The 20,678-nt window shown below is 67.2% G+C and overlaps 1 protein-coding gene across 1 annotated transcript; it reads left to right on the top strand.

Moving 5' to 3' along the window:
• The first annotated feature begins 3,304 nt into the window (after positions 1–3,304).
• Positions 3,305–7,323, top strand: LOC136002735 (prenylated Rab acceptor protein 1-like). Its single transcript, XM_065657997.1, has 6 exons — positions 3,305–3,389; positions 3,480–3,558; positions 4,146–4,352; positions 5,221–5,312; positions 6,364–6,459; positions 6,999–7,323. Exons 2-6 carry the CDS (start codon positions 3,482–3,484, stop codon positions 7,088–7,090), a joined length of 564 nt encoding a protein of 187 aa, XP_065514069.1. The 5' UTR covers positions 3,305–3,389; positions 3,480–3,481; the 3' UTR covers positions 7,091–7,323.
• The last annotated feature ends 13,355 nt before the right edge of the window (positions 7,324–20,678 follow it).

Genomic DNA, 20,678 nt, shown 5'->3' with positions numbered 1-20,678 from the left:
GAGCATCATCCTGTATCCCGTGCCCTGTATCCTACAGCATCTCGCACTGTCCCAGAGCATCCCACAGCATCCTGCATCCCGCATCATCCCGCAGCCCGTATCCCAGAGCATCATCCTGCATCCCATATCCTGCATCCCTCAGCATCCTGCATCCCGCATCCCTCAGCATCCCGTAGCGTCCTTCATCCCGCAGCATCCCAGTGTCCCGCATCATCCCAGAGCATCATCCTGCATCCCATATCCTGCATCCCTCAGCATCCTGCATCCCTCAGCAACCCGTAGCGTCCTTCATCCCGCAGCATCCCAGTGTCCCGCATCATCCCAGAGCATCATCCTGCATCCCATATCCTGCATCCCTCAGCATCCTGCATCCCGCATCCCTCAGCAACCCGTAGCGTCTTTCATCCAGCAGCATCCCGGTGTCCCGCATCATCCCAGAGCATCATCCTGCATCCCAGGGCTTCCCGCGGTGTCCCGCACCCCTCAGCGTCCTTCCCCCCACATCCCTCATCCCGCATCATCCCAGAGCACCCCACGACACCCTGCATCCCTCGGCATCCTTCATCCCGCAGCATCCCGCATGAATCCCAGAGCACCCCATACCCCTCATCCCGCACCCCCGCAGCCCGGGGGGGGTATGTGTGGGGTTTTTTGGGGGGTGTGTTTTTTGGAGGGATTATTTTTTGGGGGTGTTTTTTTTGGGGGGGGCCGGGGCGGCCCGGGGAGTTTTCCCGCCTGTTTGCCGATTCCGCGGCTCGCGCGCCGCATTATTGGGGAGAAAATGAATCTTTCATGAGTGATTTGTCGCCGCCCGGCCCGGCCCCGCGTTGTTTAATGTTTCAATTTGGAGGAAGCAAAACATTCAATCAGGCGGATTAACTGGTTAATGCCGCCCATCGCTCAACCTGTCGGGGCTACGGCGGCGCCCGCGGGCCCCCCCGGGACGGGGCCCCCCCCGGATCGACCCCCCGGGACGGGCCCCCCCGGATCGACCCCCCTGGACCGGCCCAAATTTCCCCGGACGGGTCTCGAACCCCCGGAGCGGCCGCAAATTCCTGGGATTGTCCCCAAATCACGGGACCGGCCCAAATTTCCCCGGACGGGTCTCGAACCCCCGGACCAGCCCCAAATTCCCGGGATTGTCCCCAAATCACGGGACCGGCCCAAATTTCCCCGGACGGGTCTCGAACCCCCGGACCGGCCGCAAATTCCCGGGACCGACCGCAAATCCCAGGATTGGCCCCAAGTTCCCGATATTGGCCCCAAATTCCCGGGACAGATCCCAAATCCCGGGATTTGTCTCGAATTCCCGGGACCGGCCCCAAATCCCGGGATTTGTCTCGAATTCCCGGGACCGGCCCCAAATCCGGGACCGACCCCCCCCAAACCACCGGGACCGGCCCAAAATTCCCCGGACCGGCCCCAAATCCCGTGACAGATCCCAAATTCCCGGGAGTGGCCCCAAATCCCGGGATTTTCCTCAAATGCATGAGATTGGACCCAAATCCCGGGACGGACACCGCCCCCCAAATGCCAGGACGGGTCTCGAACCCCCGCACCGGCCCCAAATCCCCGGGATTGGCCCCAAATACCCGGGACAGGGACACACGGACAAGACCGTGTCCGTCTATCCGGGGGGGGGTCTGGACACGTCCCGTCCCCCCCCTAAATACCCGCCGCTAATTAACGGAGGGGCGGGCGGGGGAGGGACCCAGGCGTCCGGGAGCGCCTCCCCGCATCGAGTGGGGCTGCGGGAACCCCCCCGTGGGATTGGGGACCCCCGCCTGGATTCGGGGACCCCTCCGTGTCCCCAGGAGTACCCCAAACCGTGTTCAGGGACCGGACGGGGGGGTCGGTGATACCTGGGGGGGGTGTCAGTGTGGGGGTCCCGGTGCTTTTTTGGGGGATCCTGGGGGGTCCCCGGGCCTCCCAGGGATTTTAGGGGGTCCCAGGGGGGTCCCGATGGTTCTGGGGCGGGGTCAGGGGGTCCCGGTTCCGGTTCTGGGGCGGCGTCCGGGGGGTCTGGGGGTCCCGTTCTCGGTCCGGGGGGGTCCGTGGGGTTCCGGGGGGGGCGTCCGTGGGGGGTCATTGGAGCGGAGCGGCCGCCGCGCTGATCAATATTCGATTTAGGTGCTAATTCGCCGCCGCCGGAGCTGTCAGCGGGTGATGGATGGGGGGCGGCGGGGGGCGGCGGGGCGGGGGGGGGTTGAGGGGGGCGGGGGGGGCCGGGGGGGTTGGGGGGGGCGCTGGGGGGGGCGGGGGAGGTTGGGGGGCGCGGCGGGAACGGCCGCGGCGGGGACTCGAACCTGCGACCCAATCACGAACGCGAACCCGGCTGTTCCCGACACCCCCCCCGGCTTTGGGGACCCCCCCTTGGGTTTGGGGGCCCCCCTTGGGTTTGTGGACCCCCCCCTTGGGTTTGGGGCCCCCCCTGGTTTGTGGACCCCCCTCTTGGGTTTGGGGGCCCCCCCTTGGGTTTGTGGACCCCCCCCTTGGGTTTGGGGCCCCCCCTTGGGTTTGGGGCCCCCCCTTGGGTTTGTGGACCCCCCCTTGGGTTTGGGGCCCCCCCCTTGGGTTTGGGGCCCCCCCTGGTTTGTGGACCCCCCTCGGGCTTTGGGGACCCCCCTCACTTTGGAGACCCCGCCCTGGTTTGTGGACCCCCCCAGCTTTGGCCCCCCCCCCAATTCCCCCGCCCCCCCCGCCGTCTCCCCCCGCGCCGATTGATGGATGTGGCGGCGCCGCCGCCGCGCGTTAATTAACACTTGAGTTAATTAGTTCGGGCCCATTTGCGAAGCGAATTGTTTGTCATTAAAAGGCGGCGCCGTGATTGATGGGGGGGGGGAGGGGGCGATGGGGGGGCTCGTTTTGGGGGGGTCGGTTGTTTTTCGGGGCTGTTCACCCGTGTCCCTACTGACGGCCCCGGCTGCGGCCCGTGGCGCCCCCTGGCGGGGGAGGGAGGGCTCGCTGGAGGGGGCGGCCGGACGCCTGGGTCCGCCCGTGTGACCCCCCCATGTGACCCCCCCGCTCCGCCCATAAATCTTCATTAAGCGGCGGGTGATTAGCGGGGGGGGGAGGGGCGGGACCGGCCCGTTAGAACTAAATGGGGGGGGTGGGGGCTGGAGAGGGGGGCCGGGGGGGGGTCCCGAGGGCCCTGGTGTTGTTTTGGGGGGCGCTGGGGAGTCCCCGAATGTCCGGGGGGGGGGTCCTGGGGGTCTCTGGGGCTTTGGGGGTCCCCAGTGGTTCTGGGGGGTCCCCGAGTGTCCGGGGGTCCCGGGTGGGCTCTGCCTCCCCCCCCGCCCCCCGATGGTTCCGCCCCCATCTCCCATGATGCTCCGCGCCCCGGCCCCGCCCCTTTCCCGCCACGCGGCGCCGCGCGGCCCCGGAAGCAGGTGAGGCGGGGGCGAGGTCGCCATGGCAACGCGGGGACACCCCGAAAGCGTCCCCCCGTGACCCCCCGTGACCCCCCGTGTGCCCCCCAGCCATGGCGGCCCAACCCCCCCCGGAGCAGCCGCTGGAGCCCGCGAGTGACAGCGACCCCTGGTGGGGGCTGGGGGGCAGGTGAGGGCCGGGGGGGTGTGGGGCACAGGGGGTGTGGGGCGGGGGGGTCACCGTGGGGCGGGGGGGGTGTGGGGCGGGGGGGATGTGGGGCGGGGGATGTGTGGGGCGGGGGGGATGTGGGGGATGTGTGGGGCGGGGGGGATGTGGGGTGGGGGATGTGTGGGGCACAGGGGGTGTGGGGCGGGGGGGTCACCGTGGGGCGGGGGGGATGTGGGGCGGGGGGGATGTGGGGTGGGGGATGTGTGGGGCACAGGGGGTGTGGGGCGGGGGGTCACCGTGGGGCGGGGGGGATGTGGGGCACAGGGAGGGCGTGGGGCGGGGGGGATGCTGTGTGTCCCGGGCTATGGGTCCTGTGCTGTGGGTCATATCCCACGCTATGGGTCCCACATTATGGGTCAGATCCTACACTGTGGGTCCTGTGCTGTGGGCCTGCCCCACACTATGGGTCCCTTGCTATGGGTCCTGTGCTGTGGGTCTGGCCCCACGCTGTCGGTCCCATGCTGCGGGTCCTGCGCTCTGGGTCTCTTGCTATGGGTCAGACCCCATGCTATGGGTCCCGTTCTATGGGTCTGCCCCACACCCCACAGGCTCCCGCTGCTGCTGCCCCCCGGGCCGGCCCGGCAGTGGCTGCAGACGCGGCGCTTGGGGGTCCGGCCGTGGGGCTCGTTCCTGGACCCCCAGCGCTTTGGGGCCCCTCGGGGCTTGGCGGACGTGGGGCAGCGGCTGCGGCGCAATGGGGCCCATTTCCAGAGCAACTACCTGTGTGTGGGGCTGGGGATCGGCCTCTACGGGCTGTGAGTGTGGGGTGCTATGGGGCAGGGTGTGGGGCAGGGCTGTGGGGCTGGGGATCAGCCTCTACGGGCTGTGAGTGTGGGGTGCTATGGGGCAGGGTGTGGGGCAGGGCAGTGGGGCTGGGGATCAGCCTCTACGGGCTGTGAGTGTGGGGTGCTGAGGCAGGGTGTGGGGCAGGGCTGTGGGGCTGGGGATCAGCCTCTACGGGCTGTGAGTGTGGGGTGCTATGGGGCAGGGTGTGGGGCAGGGCAGTGGGGCTGGGGATCAGCCTCTACGGGCTGTGAGTGTGGGGTGCTGAGGCAGGGTGTGGGGCAGGGCTGTGGGGCTGGGGATCGGCCTCTACGGGCTGTGAGTGTGGGGTGCTATGGGGCAGGGTGTGGGGCAGGGCTGTGGGGCTGGGGATCAGCCTCTACGGGCTGTGAGTGTGGGGCAGCTATGGGGCAGAGTGTGGGGCAGCTATGGGGCAGGGTGTGGGGCAGGGCAATGGGACTGGGGATCGGCCTCTATGGGCTGTGAGTGGGGCACATATAGGGCAGGGTGTGGGGCAGGAGTGGGGGGGGGAAATGTGGGGCTGCTATGCGGCTGGGGCTTGGCCTCTATGGCCTGTGAGTGTGGGGCAGGAGTGGGGAGTGTGGGGGGTAGCTGTGGGGCTGCTGTGGGGCAGGGTTGGGGGTCGGGGTGGGGGCTGCTGTGGAGTTGCTATGGCGAAAGATGGGGGGTGCTGTGGGGCAGGATGGGGGGCAGGGCTGGGGGGTGATGTGGGGCTGGGTTGGGGGGCAGGGCTGGGGTCTATGGGGCAGGGTGTGGGGCTGGCTGCGGGCCCACATCGCGCCCCACAGCCACCCCATGGCTGCCCCACGTCCCCCCCAGCATCTCCTCCCCGGGTCTGGTCGCCGCTCTGGGCGTTTTCCTGGGGGTTTGGTACCGGCTGCGGATGCGCCAGAAGGGGGCGCTGCTGATGGGTGAGCACTGGGGGGACTGGGGGAGACTGGGAGGGACTGGGGGATACTGGGGGAGACTGGGAGGGACTGGGAGAAACTGGGAGAAACTGGGAGGGACTGGGGGATACTGGGGGATACTGGGAGGGACTGGGAGGGACTGGGGGATACTGGGAGGGACTGGGGGATACTGGGAGGGACTGGGGGAGACTGGGGGAGACTGGGGGATACTGGGGGATACTGGGGGAGACTGGGGGATACTGGGAGGGACTGGGGGAGACTGGGAGGGACTGGGAGGGACTGGGGGAGACTGGGGGAGACTGGGGGATACTGGGAGGGACTGGGGGAGACTGGGGGGACTGGGGGAGACTGGGGGATACTGGGAGGGACTGGGGGATACTGGGAGGGACTGGGGGATACTGGAGGGACTGGGAGAAACTGGGGGATACTGGAGGGACTGGGGGATACTGGAGGGACTGGGAGAAACTGGGGGATACTGGGAGGGCCTGGGAGAAACTGGGAGGGCCTGGGGGAGACTGGGGGATACTGGGAGGGACTGGGGGATACTGGGAGGGACTGGGGGATACTGGGGGATACTGGGAGGGCCTGGGAGGAACTGGGAAGGACTGGGGGATACTGGGAGGGACTGGGAGGGACTGGGGGATACTGGAGGATACTGGGAGGGCCTGGGAGGAACTGGGAAGGACTGGGGGATACTGGGAGGGACGGGGAGGGACTGGGGGATACTGGAGGATACTGGGAGGGCCTGGGAGGAACTGGGAAGGACTGGGGGATACTGGGAGGGACTGGGGGATACTGGGATAGACTGGGGTAGACTGGGAGGGACTGGGATAAACTGGGGCAACTGGGATAAACTGAGAGGAACTGAGAGGGAACTGGGGGGAACTGGGAGGACCTGTGCGAACTGCAGGGTCACTGGGATGCCGTACTGGTCCGTACTGGTCCGTACTGGTCTGTACTGGTCCGTACTGGTCTGTACTGGTCTGTACTGGTCCGTACTGGTCCATACTGGTCCGTACTGGTCCGTACTGGTCCATACTGGTTTTTCTCCCAGGTTACGAGCTGCCCCCGCCTCCGGCCGTCGCCGCCCTCGTCTCTCTCCCCCTTTTCTGGTTCTTCGGCGCCGGAGCCGCTGTTTGCTGGGGGCTGGGTGAGGAAAACACCCCAAAATCCACCAGATTCACCCCAAAAATACAACCCTGAGACCCCCCAAAATAGAAACCCCCCCAAGGCCCTGAGACTCCCCTAAAAACCCCCCAAAAAACCCGGAGAAACCCCCAAGTACCCACACGACCCCCTGAAAAATAACACCCCCAAAAACCCTGAGACCCCCCAAAAATACCCCCCAAAACCCCCAAATCTCCCTAAACCTCCCCTGCAAAAAAGCCTCCAAAAATTCCTGAGACCCCCCAAAAAACACCCCCAAAAAACCCCAAATTCCCCCGCAAACCCCTGAGAAACCCCCAAATCAAGCCCTCGAACCTGAGACCCCCGACCCCCCAAAGAAAACCCTCAGACCCCCCAAAATACCCCCGACCCCCCCAAAACTCCAAGACCCCCAAAAAAACCCAAATCCCCCAAGAAGCCCCTGAAACCCCCCCAAAACAACCCCCCACCTCCCAAACCCCCCCCCCAGCCCCCCGTTTTGGGCTGGTTTGGGGTTTTTTCGGGACCCCCGTTTCCGCCCAGGGGCCTCCCTGCTGCTGATCGGGGCCCACGCGGCGCTGCGGCTGCCGGAGCCGCCCCCGGAGGGGCCCCCGCTGCAAATGGAGCCCGTGTGATTTCCTGACCCCCTCCCCGGGACAAAATCGGACCCGCCGAATGGGACAAACAGAGAAGAATTGACCCAAAACATCCAGATTTGGGGCTTCGGGGCCCGTTAGGCCTCGGGGCGCTACTAGGCCTCGCCGCCACTTCCGAGTTCCGTGCGGCCGTTGCCTGGCAACAGCCAATCAGAAGCTGCCTCCTTGGCGCGCGGGTTGCCAGGTAACGGCCCCCAGGGACGGGCGGGGGGGCTCGGGGGCTCCCCGAACCGCGACCCCCCAATAAACGATTGGTGCGGATCCGGGGAGCGGCCGGGCTGTGTGTGTGTCTGGGGAACGGCCCGGCTGTGTGTGTGTCTGGGGTGCAGCCCGGCTGTGTGTGTGTCTGGGGAACGGCCCGGCTGTGTGTGTGTCTGGGGAACGGCCCGGCTGTGTGTGTGTCTGGGGTACGGCCCGGCTGTGTGTGTGTCTGGGGAACAGCCCGGCTGTGTGTGTGTCTGGGGTGCAGCCCGGCTGTGTGTGTGTCTGGGGAACGGCCCGGCTGTGTGTGTGTCTGGGGTGCAGCCCGGCTGTGTGTGTGTCTGGGGAACAGCCCGGCTGTGTGTGTGTCTGGGGAACAGCCCGGCTGTGTGTGTGTCTGGGGAACAGCCCGGCTGTGTGTGTGTCTGGGGAACGGCCCGGCTGTGTGTGTGTCTGGGGTGCAGCCCGGCTGTGTGTGTGTCTGGGGAACAGCCCGGCTGTGTGTGTGTCTGGGGAACGGCCCGGCTGTGTGTGTGTCAGGGGAACGGCCCGGCTGTGTGTGTGTCTGGGGAACGGCCCGGCTGTGTGTGTGTCTGGGGTGCAGCCCGGCTGTGTGTGTGTCTGGGGTGCAGCCCGGCTGTGTGTGTGTCTGGGGAACGGCCCGGCTGTGTGTGTGTCTGGGGTGCAGCCCGGCTGTGTGTGTGTCTGGGGAACAGCCCGGCTGTGTGTGTGTCTGGGGAACAGCCCGACTGTGTGTGTGTCTGGGGAACGGCCCGGCTGTGTGTGTGTCTGGGGAACGGCCCGGCTGTGTGTGTGTCTGGGGAACGGCCCGGCTGTGTGTGTGTCTGGGGAACGGCCCGGCTGTGTGTGTGTCTGGGGAACGGCCCGGCTGTGTGTGTGTCTGGGGTGCAGCCCGGCTGTGTGTGTGTCTGGGGAACAGCCCGGCTGTGTGTGTGTCTGGGGAACAGCCCGGCTGTGTGTGTGTCTGGGGAACGGCCCGGCTGTGTGTGTGTCTGGGGTGCAGCCCGGCTGTGTGTGTGTCTGGGGAACGGCCCGGCTGTGTGTGTGTCTGGGGAACGGCCCGGCTGTGTGTGTGTCTGGGGAACGGCCCGGCTGTGTGTGTGTCTGGGGAACGGCCCGGCTGTGTGTGTGTCTGGGGTGCAGCCCGGCTGTGTGTGTGTCTGGGGTGCAGCCCGGCTGTGTGTGTGTCTGGGGAACAGCCCGGCTGTGTGTGTGTCTGGGGAACGGCCCGGCTGTGTGTGTGTCTGGGGAACAGCCCGGCTGTGTGTGTGTCTGGGGAACGGCCCGGCTGTGTGTGTGTCTGGGGTGCAGCCCGGCTGTGTGTGTGTCTGGGGAACGGCCCGGCTGTGTGTGTGTCTGGGGAACAGCCCGGCTGTGTGTGTGTCTGGGGTGCAGCCCGGCTGTGTGTGTGTCTGGGGAACGGCCCGGCTGTGTGTGTGTCTGGGGAACAGCCCGGCTGTGTGTGTGTCTGGGGAACGGCCCGGCTGTGTGTGTGTCTGGGGAACGGCCCGGCTGTGTGTGTGTCTGGGGAACAGCCCGGCTGTGTGTGTGTCTGGGGTGCAGCCCGGCTGTGTGTGTGTCTGGGGTGCAGCCCGGCTGTGTGTGTGTCTGGGGAACAGCCCGGCTGTGTGTGTGTCTGGGGTGCAGCCCGGCTGTGTGTGTGTCTGGGGAACAGCCCGGCTGTGTGTGTGTCTGGGGAACGGCCCGGCTGTGTGTGTGTCTGGGGTGCAGCCCGGCTGTGTGTGTGTCTGGGGAACGGCCCGGCTGTGTGTGTGTCTGGGTGCAGCCCGGCTGTGTGTGTGTCTGGGGAACGGCCCGGCTGTGTGTGTGTCTGGGGAACGGCCCGGCTGTGTGTGTGTCTGGGAACGGCCCGGCTGTGTGTGTGTCTGGGGTGCAGCCCGGCTGTGTGTGTGTCTGGGGAACAGCCCGGCTGTGTGTGTGTCTGGGGAACGGCCCGGCTGTGTGTGTGTCTGGGGTGCAGCCCGGCTGTGTGTGTGTCTGGGGTGCAGCCCGGCTGTGTGTGTGTCTGGGGAACGGCCCGGCTGTGTGTGTGTCTGGGGTGCAGCCCGGCTGTGTGTGTGTCTGGGGAACGGCCCGGCTGTGTGTGTGTCTGGGGAACGGCCCGGCTGTGTGTGTGTCTGGGGAACAGCCCGGCTGTGTGTGTGTCTGGGGAACGGCCCGGCTGTGTGTGTGTCTGGGGAACGGCCCGGCTGTGTGTGTGTCTGGGACGGCCCGGCTGTGTGTGTGTCTGGGGAACGGCCCGGCTGTGTGTGTGTCTGGGGTGCAGCCCGGCTGTGTGTGTGTCTGGGGAACGGCCCGGCTGTGTGTGTGTCTGGGGAACGGCCCGGCTGTGTGTGTGTCTGGGGAACAGCCCGGCTGTGTGTGTGTCTGGGGAACAGCCCGGCTGTGTGTGTGTCTGGGGAACAGCCCGGCTGTGTGTGTGTCTGGGTGCAGCCCGGCTGTGTGTGTGTCTGGGGAACAGCCCGGCTGTGTGTGTGTCTGGGGAACAGCCCGGCTGTGTGTGTGTCTGGGGAACAGCCCGGCTGTGTGTGTGTCTGGGTGCAGCCCGGCTGTGTGTGTGTCTGGGGAACGGCCCGGCTGTGTGTGTGTCTGGGGTGCAGCCCGGCTGTGTGTGTGTCTGGGGAACGGCCCGGCTGTGTGTGTGTCTGGGGAACGGCCCGGCTGTGTGTGTGTCTGGGGTGCAGCCGGCTGTGTGTGTGTCTGGGGTGCAGCCTGGCTGTGTGTGTGTCTGGGGAACAGCCCGGCTGTGTGTGTGTCTGGGGTGCAGCCCGGCTGTGTGTGTGTCTGGGGAACAGCCCGGCTGTGTGTGTGTCTGGGGAACGGCCCGGCTGTGTGTGTGTCTGGGGAACAGCCCGGCTGTGTGTGTGTCTGGGGAACGGCCCGGCTGTGTGTGTGTCTGGGGAACGGCCCGGCTGTGTGTGTGTCTGGGGAACGGCCCGGCTGTGTGTGTGTCTGGGGAACGGCCCGGCTGTGTGTGTGTCTGGGGAACGGCCCGGCTGTGTGTGTGTCTGGGGAACGGCCCGGCTGTGTGTGTGTCTGGGGAACGGCCCGGCTGTGTGTGTGTCTGGTGCAGCCCGGGCTGTGTGTGTGTCTGGGTGCAGCCCGGCTGTGTGTGTGTCTGGGGAACGCCCGGCTGTGTGTGTGTCTGGGGAACGCCCGGCTGTGTGTGTGTCTGGGGTGCAGCCCGGCTGTGTGTGTGTCTGGGGAACGGCCCGGCTGTGTGTGTGTCTGGGGTGCAGCCCGGCTGTGTGTGTGTCTGGGGAACAGCCCGGCTGTGTGTGTGTCTGGGGTGCAGCCCGGCTGTGTGTGTGTCTGGGTGCAGCCCGGCTGTGTGTGTGTCTGGGGAACGGCCCGGCTGTGTGTGTGTCTGGGGAACGGCCCGGCTGTGTGTGTGTCTGGGGAACAGCCCGGCTGTGTGTGTGTCTGGGGAGCGGCCCGGCTGTGTGTGTGTCTGGGGTGCAGCCCGGCTGTGTGTGTGTCTGGGGAACGGCCCGGCTGTGTGTGTGTCTGGGGAACGGCCCGGCTGTGTGTGTGTCTGGGGAACAGCCCGGCTGTGTGTGTGTCTGGGGTGCAGCCCGGCTGTGTGTGTGTCTGGGAACGGCCCGGCTGTGTGTGTGTCTGGGGAACAGCCCGGCTGTGTGTGTGTCTGGGGAACGGCCCGGCTGTGTGTGTGTCTGGGGAACGGCCCGGCTGTGTGTGTGTCTGGGGAACGGCCCGGCTGTGTGTGTGTCTGGGGAACAGCCCGGCTGTGTGTGTGTCTGGGGAACAGCCCGGCTGTGTGTGTGTCTGGGGTGCAGCCCGGCTGTGTGTGTGTCTGGGGTGCAGCCCGGCTGTGTGTGTGTCTGGGGAACGGCCCGGCTGTGTGTGTGTCTGGGGTGCAGCCCGGCTGTGTGTGTGTCTGGGGAACGGCCCGGCTGTGTGTGTGTCTGGGGTGCAGCCCGGCTGTGTGTGTGTCTGGGGAACGGCCCGGCTGTGTGTGTGTCTGGGGTGCAGCCCGGCTGTGTGTGTGTCTGGGGAACGGCCCGGCTGTGTGTGTGTCTGGGGAACGGCCCGGCTGTGTGTGTGTCTGGGGAACGGCCCGGCTGTGTGTGTGTCTGGGGAACGGCCCGGCTGTGTGTGTGTCTGGGGAACGGCCCGGCTGTGTGTGTGTCTGGGGAACGGCCCGGCTGTGTGTGTGTCTGGGGTGCAGCCCGGCTGTGTGTGTGTCTGGGGAACGGCCCGGCTGTGTGTGTGTCTGGGGAACGGCCCGGCTGTGTGTGTGTCTGGGGAACGGCCCGGCTGTGTGTGTGTCTGGGGAACGGCCCGGCTGTGTGTGTGTCTGGGGAACAGCCCGGCTGTGTGTGTGTCTGGGGAACGGCCCGGCTGTGTGTGTGTCTGGGGAACAGCCCGGCTGTGTGTGTGTCTGGGGTGCAGCCCGGCTGTGTGTGTGTCTGGGGAACGGCCCGGCTGTGTGTGTGTCTGGGGAACGGCCCGGCTGTGTGTGTGTCTGGGGTGCAGCCCGGCTGTGTGTGTGTCTGGGGAACGGCCCGGCTGTGTGTGTGTCTGGGGAACAGCCCGGCTGTGTGTGTGTCTGGGGAACGGCCCGGCTGTGTGTGTGTCTGGGGAACGGCCCGGCTGTGTGTGTGTCTGGGGAACGGCCCGGCTGTGTGTGTGTCTGGGGAACAGCCCGGCTGTGTGTGTGTCTGGGGTGCAGCCCGGCTGTGTGTGTGTCTGGGGTGCAGCCCGGCTGTGTGTGTGTCTGGGGAACGGCCCGGCTGTGTGTGTGTCTGGGGAACGGCCCGGCTGTGTGTGTGTCTGGGGAACAGCCCGGCTGTGTGTGTGTCTGGGGAACAGCCCGGCTGTGTGTGTGTCTGGGGAACGGCCCGGCTGTGTGTGTGTCTGGGGAACAGCCCGGCTGTGTGTGTGTCTGGGGAACGGCCCGGCTGTGTGTGTGTCTGGGGTGCAGCCCGGCTGTGTGTGTGTCTGGGGTGCAGCCCGGCTGTGTGTGTGTCTGGGGAACGGCCCGGCTGTGTGTGTGTCTGGGGAACAGCCCGGCTGTGTGTGTGTCTGGGGAACGGCCCGGCTGTGTGTGTGTCTGGGGTGCAGCCCGGCTGTGTGTGTGTCTGGGGTGCAGCCCGGCTGTGTGTGTGTCTGGGGAACAGCCCGGCTGTGTGTGTGTCTGGGGTGCAGCCCGGCTGTGTGTGTGTCTGGGGTGCAGCCCGGCTGTGTGTGTGTCTGGGGAACGGCCCGGCTGTGTGTGTGTCTGGGGAACGGCCCGGCTGTGTGTGTGTCTGGGGAACAGCCCGGCTGTGTGTGTGTCTGGGGAACAGCCCGGCTGTGTGTGTGTCTGGGGAACGGCCCGGCTGTGTGTGTGTCTGGGGAACAGCCCGGCTGTGTGTGTGTCTGGGGAACGGCCCGGCTGTGTGTGTGTCTGGGGTGCAGCCCGGCTGTGTGTGTGTCTGGGGAACGGCCCGGCTGTGTGTGTGTCTGGGGAACAGCCCGGCTGTGTGTGTGTCTGGGGAACGGCCCGGCTGTGTGTGTGTCTGGGGAACGGCCCGGCTGTGTGTGTGTCTGGGGAACAGCCCGGCTGTGTGTGTGTCTGGGGAACGGCCCGGCTGTGTGTGTGTCTGGGGAACGGCCCGGCTGTGTGTGTGTCTGGGGTGCAGCCCGGCTGTGTGTGTGTCTGGGGAACGGCCCGGCTGTGTGTGTATCTGGGGAACAGCCCGGCTGTGTGTGTGTCTGGGGAACGGCCCGGCTGTGTGTGTGTCTGGGGAACGGCCCGGCTGTGTGTGTGTCTGGGGAACGGCCCGGCTGTGTGTGTGTCTGGGGAACAGCCCGGCTGTGTGTGTGTCTGGGGAACAGCCCGGCTGTGTGTGTGTCTGGGGAACAGCCCGGCTGTGTGTGTGTCTGGGGAACGGCCCGGCTGTGTGTGTGTCTGGGGAACGGCCCGGCTGTGTGTGTGTCTGGGGTGCAGCCCGGCTGTGTGTGTGTCTGGGGTGCAGCCCGGCTGTGTGTGTGTCTGGGGAACGGCCCGGCTGTGTGTGTGTCTGGGGAACAGCCCGGCTGTGTGTGTGTCTGGGGAACGGCCCGGCTGTGTGTGTGTCTGGGGAACGGCCCGGCTGTGTGTGTGTCTGGGGAACGGCCCGGCTGTGTGTGTGTCTGGGGAACGGCCCGGCTGTGTGTGTGTCTGGGGTGCAGCCCGGCTGTGTCCGTGTCCGGGGGTGCAGCCCGGCTGTGTGTGTGTCTGGGGTGCAGCCCGGCTGTGTCCGTGTCCGGGGGTGCAGCCCGGCTGTGTGTGTGTCTGGGGTGCGGCCCGGCTGTGTGTGTGTCTGGGGTGCAGCCCGGCTGTGTGTGTGTCTGGGGAACGGCCCGGCTGTGTGTGTGTCTGGGGAACAGCCCGGCTGTGTGTGTGTCTGGGGAACGGCCCGGCTGTGTGTGTGTCTGGGGTGCAGCCCGGCTGTGTGTGTGTCTGGGGAACAGCCCGGCTGTGTGTGTGTCTGGGGTGCAGCCCGGCTGTGTGTGTGTCTGGGGTGCAGCCCGGCTGTGTGTGTGTCTGGGGTGCAGCCCGGCTGTGTGTGTGTCTGGGGAACGGCCCGGCTGTGTGTGTGTCTGGGGAACGGCCCGGCTGTGTGTGTGTCTGGGGAACGGCCCGGCTGTGTGTGTGTCTGGGGAACAGCCCGGCTGTGTGTGTGTCTGGGGAACGGCCCGGCTGTGTGTGTGTCTGGGGAACGGCCCGGCTGTGTGTGTGTCTGGGGTGCAGCCCGGCTGTGTGTGTGTCTGGGGTGCAGCCCGGCTGTGTGTGTGTCTGGGGAACGGCCCGGCTGTGTGTGTGTCTGGGGAACAGCCCGGCTGTGTGTGTGTCTGGGGAACAGCCCGGCTGTGTGTGTGTCTGGGGTGCAGCCCGGCTGTGTGTGTGTCTGGGGAACGGCCCGGCTGTGTGTGTGTCTGGGGAACGGCCCGGCTGTGTGTGTGTCTGGGGAACGGCCCGGCTGTGTGTGTGTCTGGGGTGCAGCCCGGCTGTGTGTGTGTCTGGGGAACGGCCCGGCTGTGTGTGTGTCTGGGGAACGGCCCGGCTGTGTGTGTGTCTGGGGTGCAGCCCGGCTGTGTGTGTGTCTGGGGTGCAGCCCGGCTGTGTGTGTGTCTGGGTGCAGCCCGGCTGTGTGTGTGTCTGGGGTGCAGCCCGGCTGTGTGTGTGTCTGGGGTGCAGCCCGGCTGTGTGTGTGTCTGGGGAACGGCCCGGCTGTGTGTGTGTCTGGGGAACAGCCCGGCTGTGTGTGTGTCTGGGGAACAGCCCGGCTGTGTGTGTGTCTGGGGAACAGCCCGGCTGTGTGTGTGTCTGGGGTGCAGCCCGGCTGTGTGTGTGTCTGGGGAACGGCCCGGCTGTGTGTGTGTCTGGGGAACGGCCCGGCTGTGTGTGTGTCTGGGGAACGGCCCGGCTGTGTGTGTGTCTGGGGAACAGCCCGGCTGTGTGTGTGTCTGGGGTGCAGCCCGGCTGTGTGTGTGTCTGGGGAACGGCCCGGCTGTGTGTGTGTCTGGGGAACGGCCCGGCTGTGTGTGTGTCTGGGGAACGGCCCGGCTGTGTGTGTGTCTGGGGAACGGCCCGGCTGTGTGTGTGTCTGGGGAACAGCCCGGCTGTGTGTGTGTCTGGGGAACGGCCCGGCTGTGTGTGTGTCTGGGGAACGGCCCGGCTGTGTGTGTGTCTGGGGTGCAGCCCGGCTGTGTGTGTGTCTGGGGTGCAGCCCGGCTGTGTGTGTGTCTGGGGAACGGCCCGGCTGTGTGTGTGTCTGGGGTGCAGCCCGGCTGTGTGTGTGTCTGGGGTGCAGCCCGGCTGTGTGTGTGTCTGGGGTGCAGCCCGGCTGTGTGTGTGTCTGGGGTACGGCCCGGCTGTGTGTGTGTCTGGGGAACAGCCCGGCTGTGTGTGTGTCTGGGGTGCAGCCCGGCTGTGTGTGTGTCTGGGGAACAGCCCGGCTGTGTGTGTGTCTGGGGAACGGCCCGGCTGTGTGTGTGTCTGGGGTGCAGCCCGGCTGTGTGTGTGTCTGGGGTGCAGCCCGGCTGTGTGTGTGTCTGGGGAACGGCCCGGCTGTGTGTGTGTCTGGGGTGCAGCCCGGCTGTGTGTGTGTCTGGGGAACGGCCCGGCTGTGTGTGTGTCTGGGGTGCAGCCCGGCTGTGTGTGTGTCTGGGGAACGGCCCGGCTGTGTGTGTGTCTGGGGAACGGCCCGGCTGTGTGTGTGTCTGGGGAACGGCCCGGCTGTGTGTGTGTCTGGGTGCAGCCCGGCTGTGTGTGTGTCTGGGTGCAGCCCGGCTGTGTGTGTGTCTGGGGTGCAGCCCGGCTGTGTGTGTGTCTGGGGAACGGCCCGGCTGTGTGTGTGTCTGGGGTGCAGCCCGGCTGTGTGTGTGTCTGGGGTGCAGCCCGGCTGTGTGTGTGTCTGGGGAACGGCCCGGCTGTGTGTGTGTCTGGGGTGCAGCCCGGCTGTGTGTGTGTCTGGGGAGCAGCCCGGCTGTGTGTGTGTCTGGGGTGCAGCCCGGCTGTGTGTGTGTCTGGGGAACGGCCCGGCTGTGTGTGTGTCTGGGGTGCAGCCCGGCTGTGTGTGTGTCTGGGGTGCAGCCCGGCTGTGTGTGTGTCTGGGGTGCAGCCCGGCTGTGTGTGTGTCTGGGGAACGGCCCGGCTGTGTGTGTGTCTGGGGAACGGCCCGGCTGTGTGTGTGTCTGGGGTGCAGCCCGGCTGTGTGTGTGTCTGGGGAACGGCCCGGCTGTGTGTGTGTCTGGGGTGCAGCCCGGCTGTGTGTGTGTCTGGGGTGCAGCCCGGCTGTGTGTGTGTCTGGGGAACAGCCCGGCTGTGTGTGTGTCTGGGGTGCAGCCCGGCTGTGTGTGTGTCTGGGGTGCAGCCCGGCTGTGTGTGTGTCTGGGGAACAGCCCGGCTGTGTGTGTGTCTGGGGAACAGCCCGGCTGTGTGTGTGTCTGGGGAACAGCCCGGCTGTGTGTGTGTCTGGGGAACAGCCCGGCTGTGTGTGTGTCTGGGGTGCAGCCCGGCTGTGTGTGTGTCTGGGGTGCAGCCCGGCTGTGTGTGTGTCTGGGGTGCAGCCCGGCTGTGTGTGTGTCTGGGGTGCAGCCCGGCTGTGTGTGTGTCTGGGGTACGGCCCGGCTGTGTGTGTGTCTGGGGTGCAGCCCGGCTGTGTGTGTGTCTGGGGTGCAGCCCGGCTGTGTGTGTGTCTGGGGTGCAGCCCGGCTGTGTGTGTGTCTGGGGAACGGCCCGGCTGTGTGTGTGTCTGGGGAACGGCCCGGCTGTGTGTGTGTCTGGGGTGCAGCCCGGCTGTGTGTGTGTCTGGGGAACGGCCCGGCTGTGTGTGTGTCTGGGGTGCAGCCCGGCTGTGTGTGTGTCTGGGGAACAGCCCGGCTGTGTGTGTGTCTGGGGTGCAGCCCGGCTGTGTGTGTGTCTGGGGAACGGCCCGGCTGTGTGTGTGTCTGGGGAACGGCCCGGCTGTGTGTGTGTCTGGGGAACGGCCCGGCTGTGTGTGTGTCTGGGGTGCAGCCCGGCTGTGTGTGTGTCTGGGGAACGGCCCGGCTGTGTGTGTGTCTGGGGAACGGCCCGGCTGTGTGTGTGTCTGGGGTGCAGCCCGGCTGTGTGTGTGTCTGGGGAACGGCCCGGCTGTGTGTGTGTCTGGGGAACGGCCCGGCTGTGTGTGTGTCTGGGGAACGGCCCGGCTGTGTGTGTGTCTGGGGAACGGCCCGGCTGTGTGTGTGTCTGGGGTGCAGCCCGGCTGTGTGTGTGTCTGGGGAACAGCCCGGCTGTGTGTGTGTCTGGGGTGCAGCCCGGCTGTGTGTGTGTCTGGGGTGCAGCCCGGCTGTGTGTGTGTCTGGGGTGCAGCCCGGCTGTGTGTGTGTCTGGGGAACGGCCCGGCTGTGTGTGTGTCTGGGGAACAGCCCGGCTGTGTGTGTGTCTGGGGTGCAGCCCGGCTGTGTGTGTGTCTGGGGTGCAGCCCGGCTGTGTGTGTGTCTGGGGAACGGCCCGGCTGTGTGTGTGTCTGGGGAACGGCCCGGCTGTGTGTGTGTCTGGGGAACGGCCGGGCTGTGTGTGTGTCTGGGGAACGGCCCGGCTGTGTGTGTGTCTGGGGAACGGCCCGGCTGTGTGTGTGTCTGGGGTGCAGCCCGGCTGTGTGTGTGTCTGGGGTGCAGCCCGGCTGTGTGTGTGTCTGGGGTGCAGCCCGGCTGTGTGTGTGTCTGGGGAACAGCCCGGCTGTGTGTGTGTCTGGGGAACGGCCCGGCTGTGTGTGTGTCTGGGGAACAGCCCGGCTGTGTGTGTGTCTGGGGTGCAGCCCGGCTGTGTGTGTGTCTGGGGAACGGCCCGGCTGTGTGTGTGTCTGGGGAACGGCCCGGCTGTGTGTGTGTCTGGGGTGCAGCCCGGCTGTGTGTGTGTCTGGGGTGCAGCCCGGCTGTGTGTGTGTCTGGGGTGCAGCCCGGCTGTGTGTGTGTCTGGGGAACGGCCCGGCTGTGTGTGTGTCTGGGGAACGGCCCGGCTGTGTGTGTGTCTGGGGAACAGCCCGGCTGTGTGTGTGTCTGGGGAACGGCCCGGCTGTGTGTGTGTCTGGGGAACGGCCCGGCTGTGTGTGTGTCTGGGGAACGGCCCGGCTGTGTGTGTGTCTGGGGAACGGCCCGGCTGTGTGTGTGTCTGGGGAACAGCCCGGCTGTGTGTGTGTCTGGGGAGCAGCCCGGCTGTGTGTGTGTCTGGGGTGCAGCCCGGCTGTGTGTGTGTCTGGGGAACGGCCCGGCTGTGTGTGTGTCTGGGGAACGGCCCGGCTGTGTGTGTGTCTGGGGTGCAGCCCGGCTGTGTGTGTGTCTGGGGAGCAGCCCGGCTGTGTGTGTGTCTGGGGTGCAGCCCGGCTGTGTGTGTGTCTGGGGAACAGCCCGGCTGTGTGTGTGTCTGGGGAACAGCCCGGCTGTGTGTGTGTCTGGGGAACAGCCCGGCTGTGTGTGTGTCTGGGGTGCAGCCCGGCTGTGTGTGTGTCTGGGGAGCAGCCCGGCTGTGTGTGTGTCTGGGGTGCAGCCCGGCTGTGTGTGTGTCTGGGGTGCAGCCCGGCTGTGTGTGTGTCTGGGGAACGGCCCGGCTGTGTGTGTGTCTGGGGAACGGCCCGGCTGTGTGTGTGTCTGGGGAACGGCCCGGCTGTGTGTGTGTCTGGGGTGCAGCCCGGCTGTGTGTGTGTCTGGGGTGCAGCCCGGCTGTGTGTGTGTCTGGGGTGCAGCCCGGCTGTGTGTGTGTCTGGGGAACGGCCCGGCTGTGTGTGTGTCTGGGGTGCAGCCCGGCTGTGTGTGTGTCTGGGGAACGGCCCGGCTGTGTGTGTGTCTGGGGAACAGCCCGGCTGTGTGTGTGTCTGGGTGCAGCCCGGCTGTGTGTGTGTCTGGGGAACGGCCCGGCTGTGTGTGTGTCTGGGGAACGGCCCGGCTGTGTGTGTGTCTGGGGTGCAGCCCGGCTGTGTGTGTGTCTGGGGAACGGCCCGGCTGTGTGTGTGTCTGGGGAACAGCCCGGCTGTGTGTGTGTCTGGGGTGCAGCCCGGCTGTGTGTGTGTCTGGGGAACGGCCCGGCTGTGTGTGTGTCTGGGGAACGGCCCGGCTGTGTGTGTGTCTGGGGAACGGCCGGGCTGTGTGTGTGTCTGGGGTGCAGCCCGGCTGTGTGTGTGTCTGGGGAACGGCCCGGCTGTGTGTGTGTCTGGGGTGCAGCCCGGCTGTGTGTGTGTCTGGGGAACGGCCCGGCTGTGTGTGTGTCTGGGGTGCAGCCCGGCTGTGTGTGTGTCTGGGGAACGGCCCGGCTGTGTGTGTGTCTGGGGAACGGCCCGGCTGTGTGTGTGTCTGGGTGCAGCCCGGCTGTGTGTGTGTCTGGGGTGCAGCCCGGCTGTGTGTGTGTCTGGGGTGCAGCCCGGCTGTGTGTGTGTCTGGGGAACGGCCCGGCTGTGTGTGTGTCTGGGGTGCAGCCCGGCTGTGTGTGTGTCTGGGGTGCAGCCCGGCTGTGTGTGTGTCTGGGGAACGGCCCGGCTGTGTGTGTGTCTGGGGAACAGCCCGGCTGTGTGTGTGTCTGGGGAACGGCCCGGCTGTGTGTGTGTCTGGGGAACGGCCCGGCTGTGTGTGTGTCTGGGGAACGGCCCGGCTGTGTGTGTGTCTGGGGAACAGCCCGGCTGTGTGTGTGTCTGGGGAACGGCCCGGCTGTGTGTGTGTCTGGGGAACGGCCCGGCTGTGTGTGTGTCTGGGGAACGGCCCGGCTGTGTGTGTGTCTGGGGAACAGCCCGGCTGTGTGTGTGTCTGGGGAACGGCCCGGCTGTGTGTGTGTCTGGGGTGCAGCCCGGCTGTGTGTGTGTCTGGGGAACAGCCCGGCTGTGTGTGTGTCTGGGGAACGGCCCGGCTGTGTGTGTGTCTGGGGTGCAGCCCGGCTGTGTGTGTGTCTGGGGTGCAGCCCGGCTGTGTGTGTGTCTGGGGTGCAGCCCGGCTGTGTGTGTGTCTGGGGTGCAGCCCGGCTGTGTGTGTGTCTGGGGAACAGCCCGGCTGTGTGTGTGTCTGGGGTGCAGCCCGGCTGTGTGTGTGTCTGGGGTGCAGCCCGGCTGTGTGTGTGTCTGGGGAACAGCCCGGCTGTGTGTGTGTCTGGGGAACGGCCCGGCTGTGTGTGTGTCTGGGGTGCAGCCCGGCTGTGTGTGTGTCTGGGGTGCAGCCCGGCTGTGTGTGTGTCTGGGGTGCAGCCCGGCTGTGTGTGTGTCTGGGGAACAGCCCGGCTGTGTGTGTGTCTGGGGTGCAGCCCGGCTGTGTGTGTGTCTGGGGTGCAGCCCGGCTGTGTGTGTGTCTGGGGAACGGCCCGGCTGTGTGTGTGTCTGGGGAACGGCCCGGCTGTGTGTGTGTCTGGGGAACAGCCCGGCTGTGTGTGTGTCTGGGGTGCAGCCCGGCTGTGTGTGTGTCTGGGGAACAGCCCGGCTGTGTGTGTGTCTGGGGAACGGCCCGGCTGTGTGTGTGTCTGGGGAACAGCCCGGCTGTGTGTGTGTCTGGGGAACAGCCCGGCTGTGTGTGTGTCTGGGGTGCAGCCCGGCTGTGTGTGTGTCTGGGGAACGGCCCGGCTGTGTGTGTGTCTGGGGTGCAGCCCGGCTGTGTGTGTGTCTGGGGAACGGCCCGGCTGTGTGTGTGTCTGGGGAACGGCCCGGCTGTGTGTGTGTCTGGGGAACGGCCCGGCTGTGTGTGTGTCTGGGGAACAGCCCGGCTGTGTGTGTGTCTGGGGAACGGCCCGGCTGTGTGTGTGTCTGGGGTGCAGCCCGGCTGTGTGTGTGTCTGGGGTGCAGCCCGGCTGTGTGTGTGTCTGGGGTGCAGCCCGGCTGTG

The sequence above is a fragment of the Caloenas nicobarica genome, unplaced genomic scaffold (genome assembly GCF_036013445.1).
Source record: "Caloenas nicobarica isolate bCalNic1 unplaced genomic scaffold, bCalNic1.hap1 Scaffold_249, whole genome shotgun sequence".
NCBI classification, from domain to species: Eukaryota; Metazoa; Chordata; class Aves; order Columbiformes; family Columbidae; genus Caloenas; species Caloenas nicobarica.
Note: the sequence above shows the minus strand (reverse complement) of the source record. Positions and strands in the feature narration are given on the sequence as shown.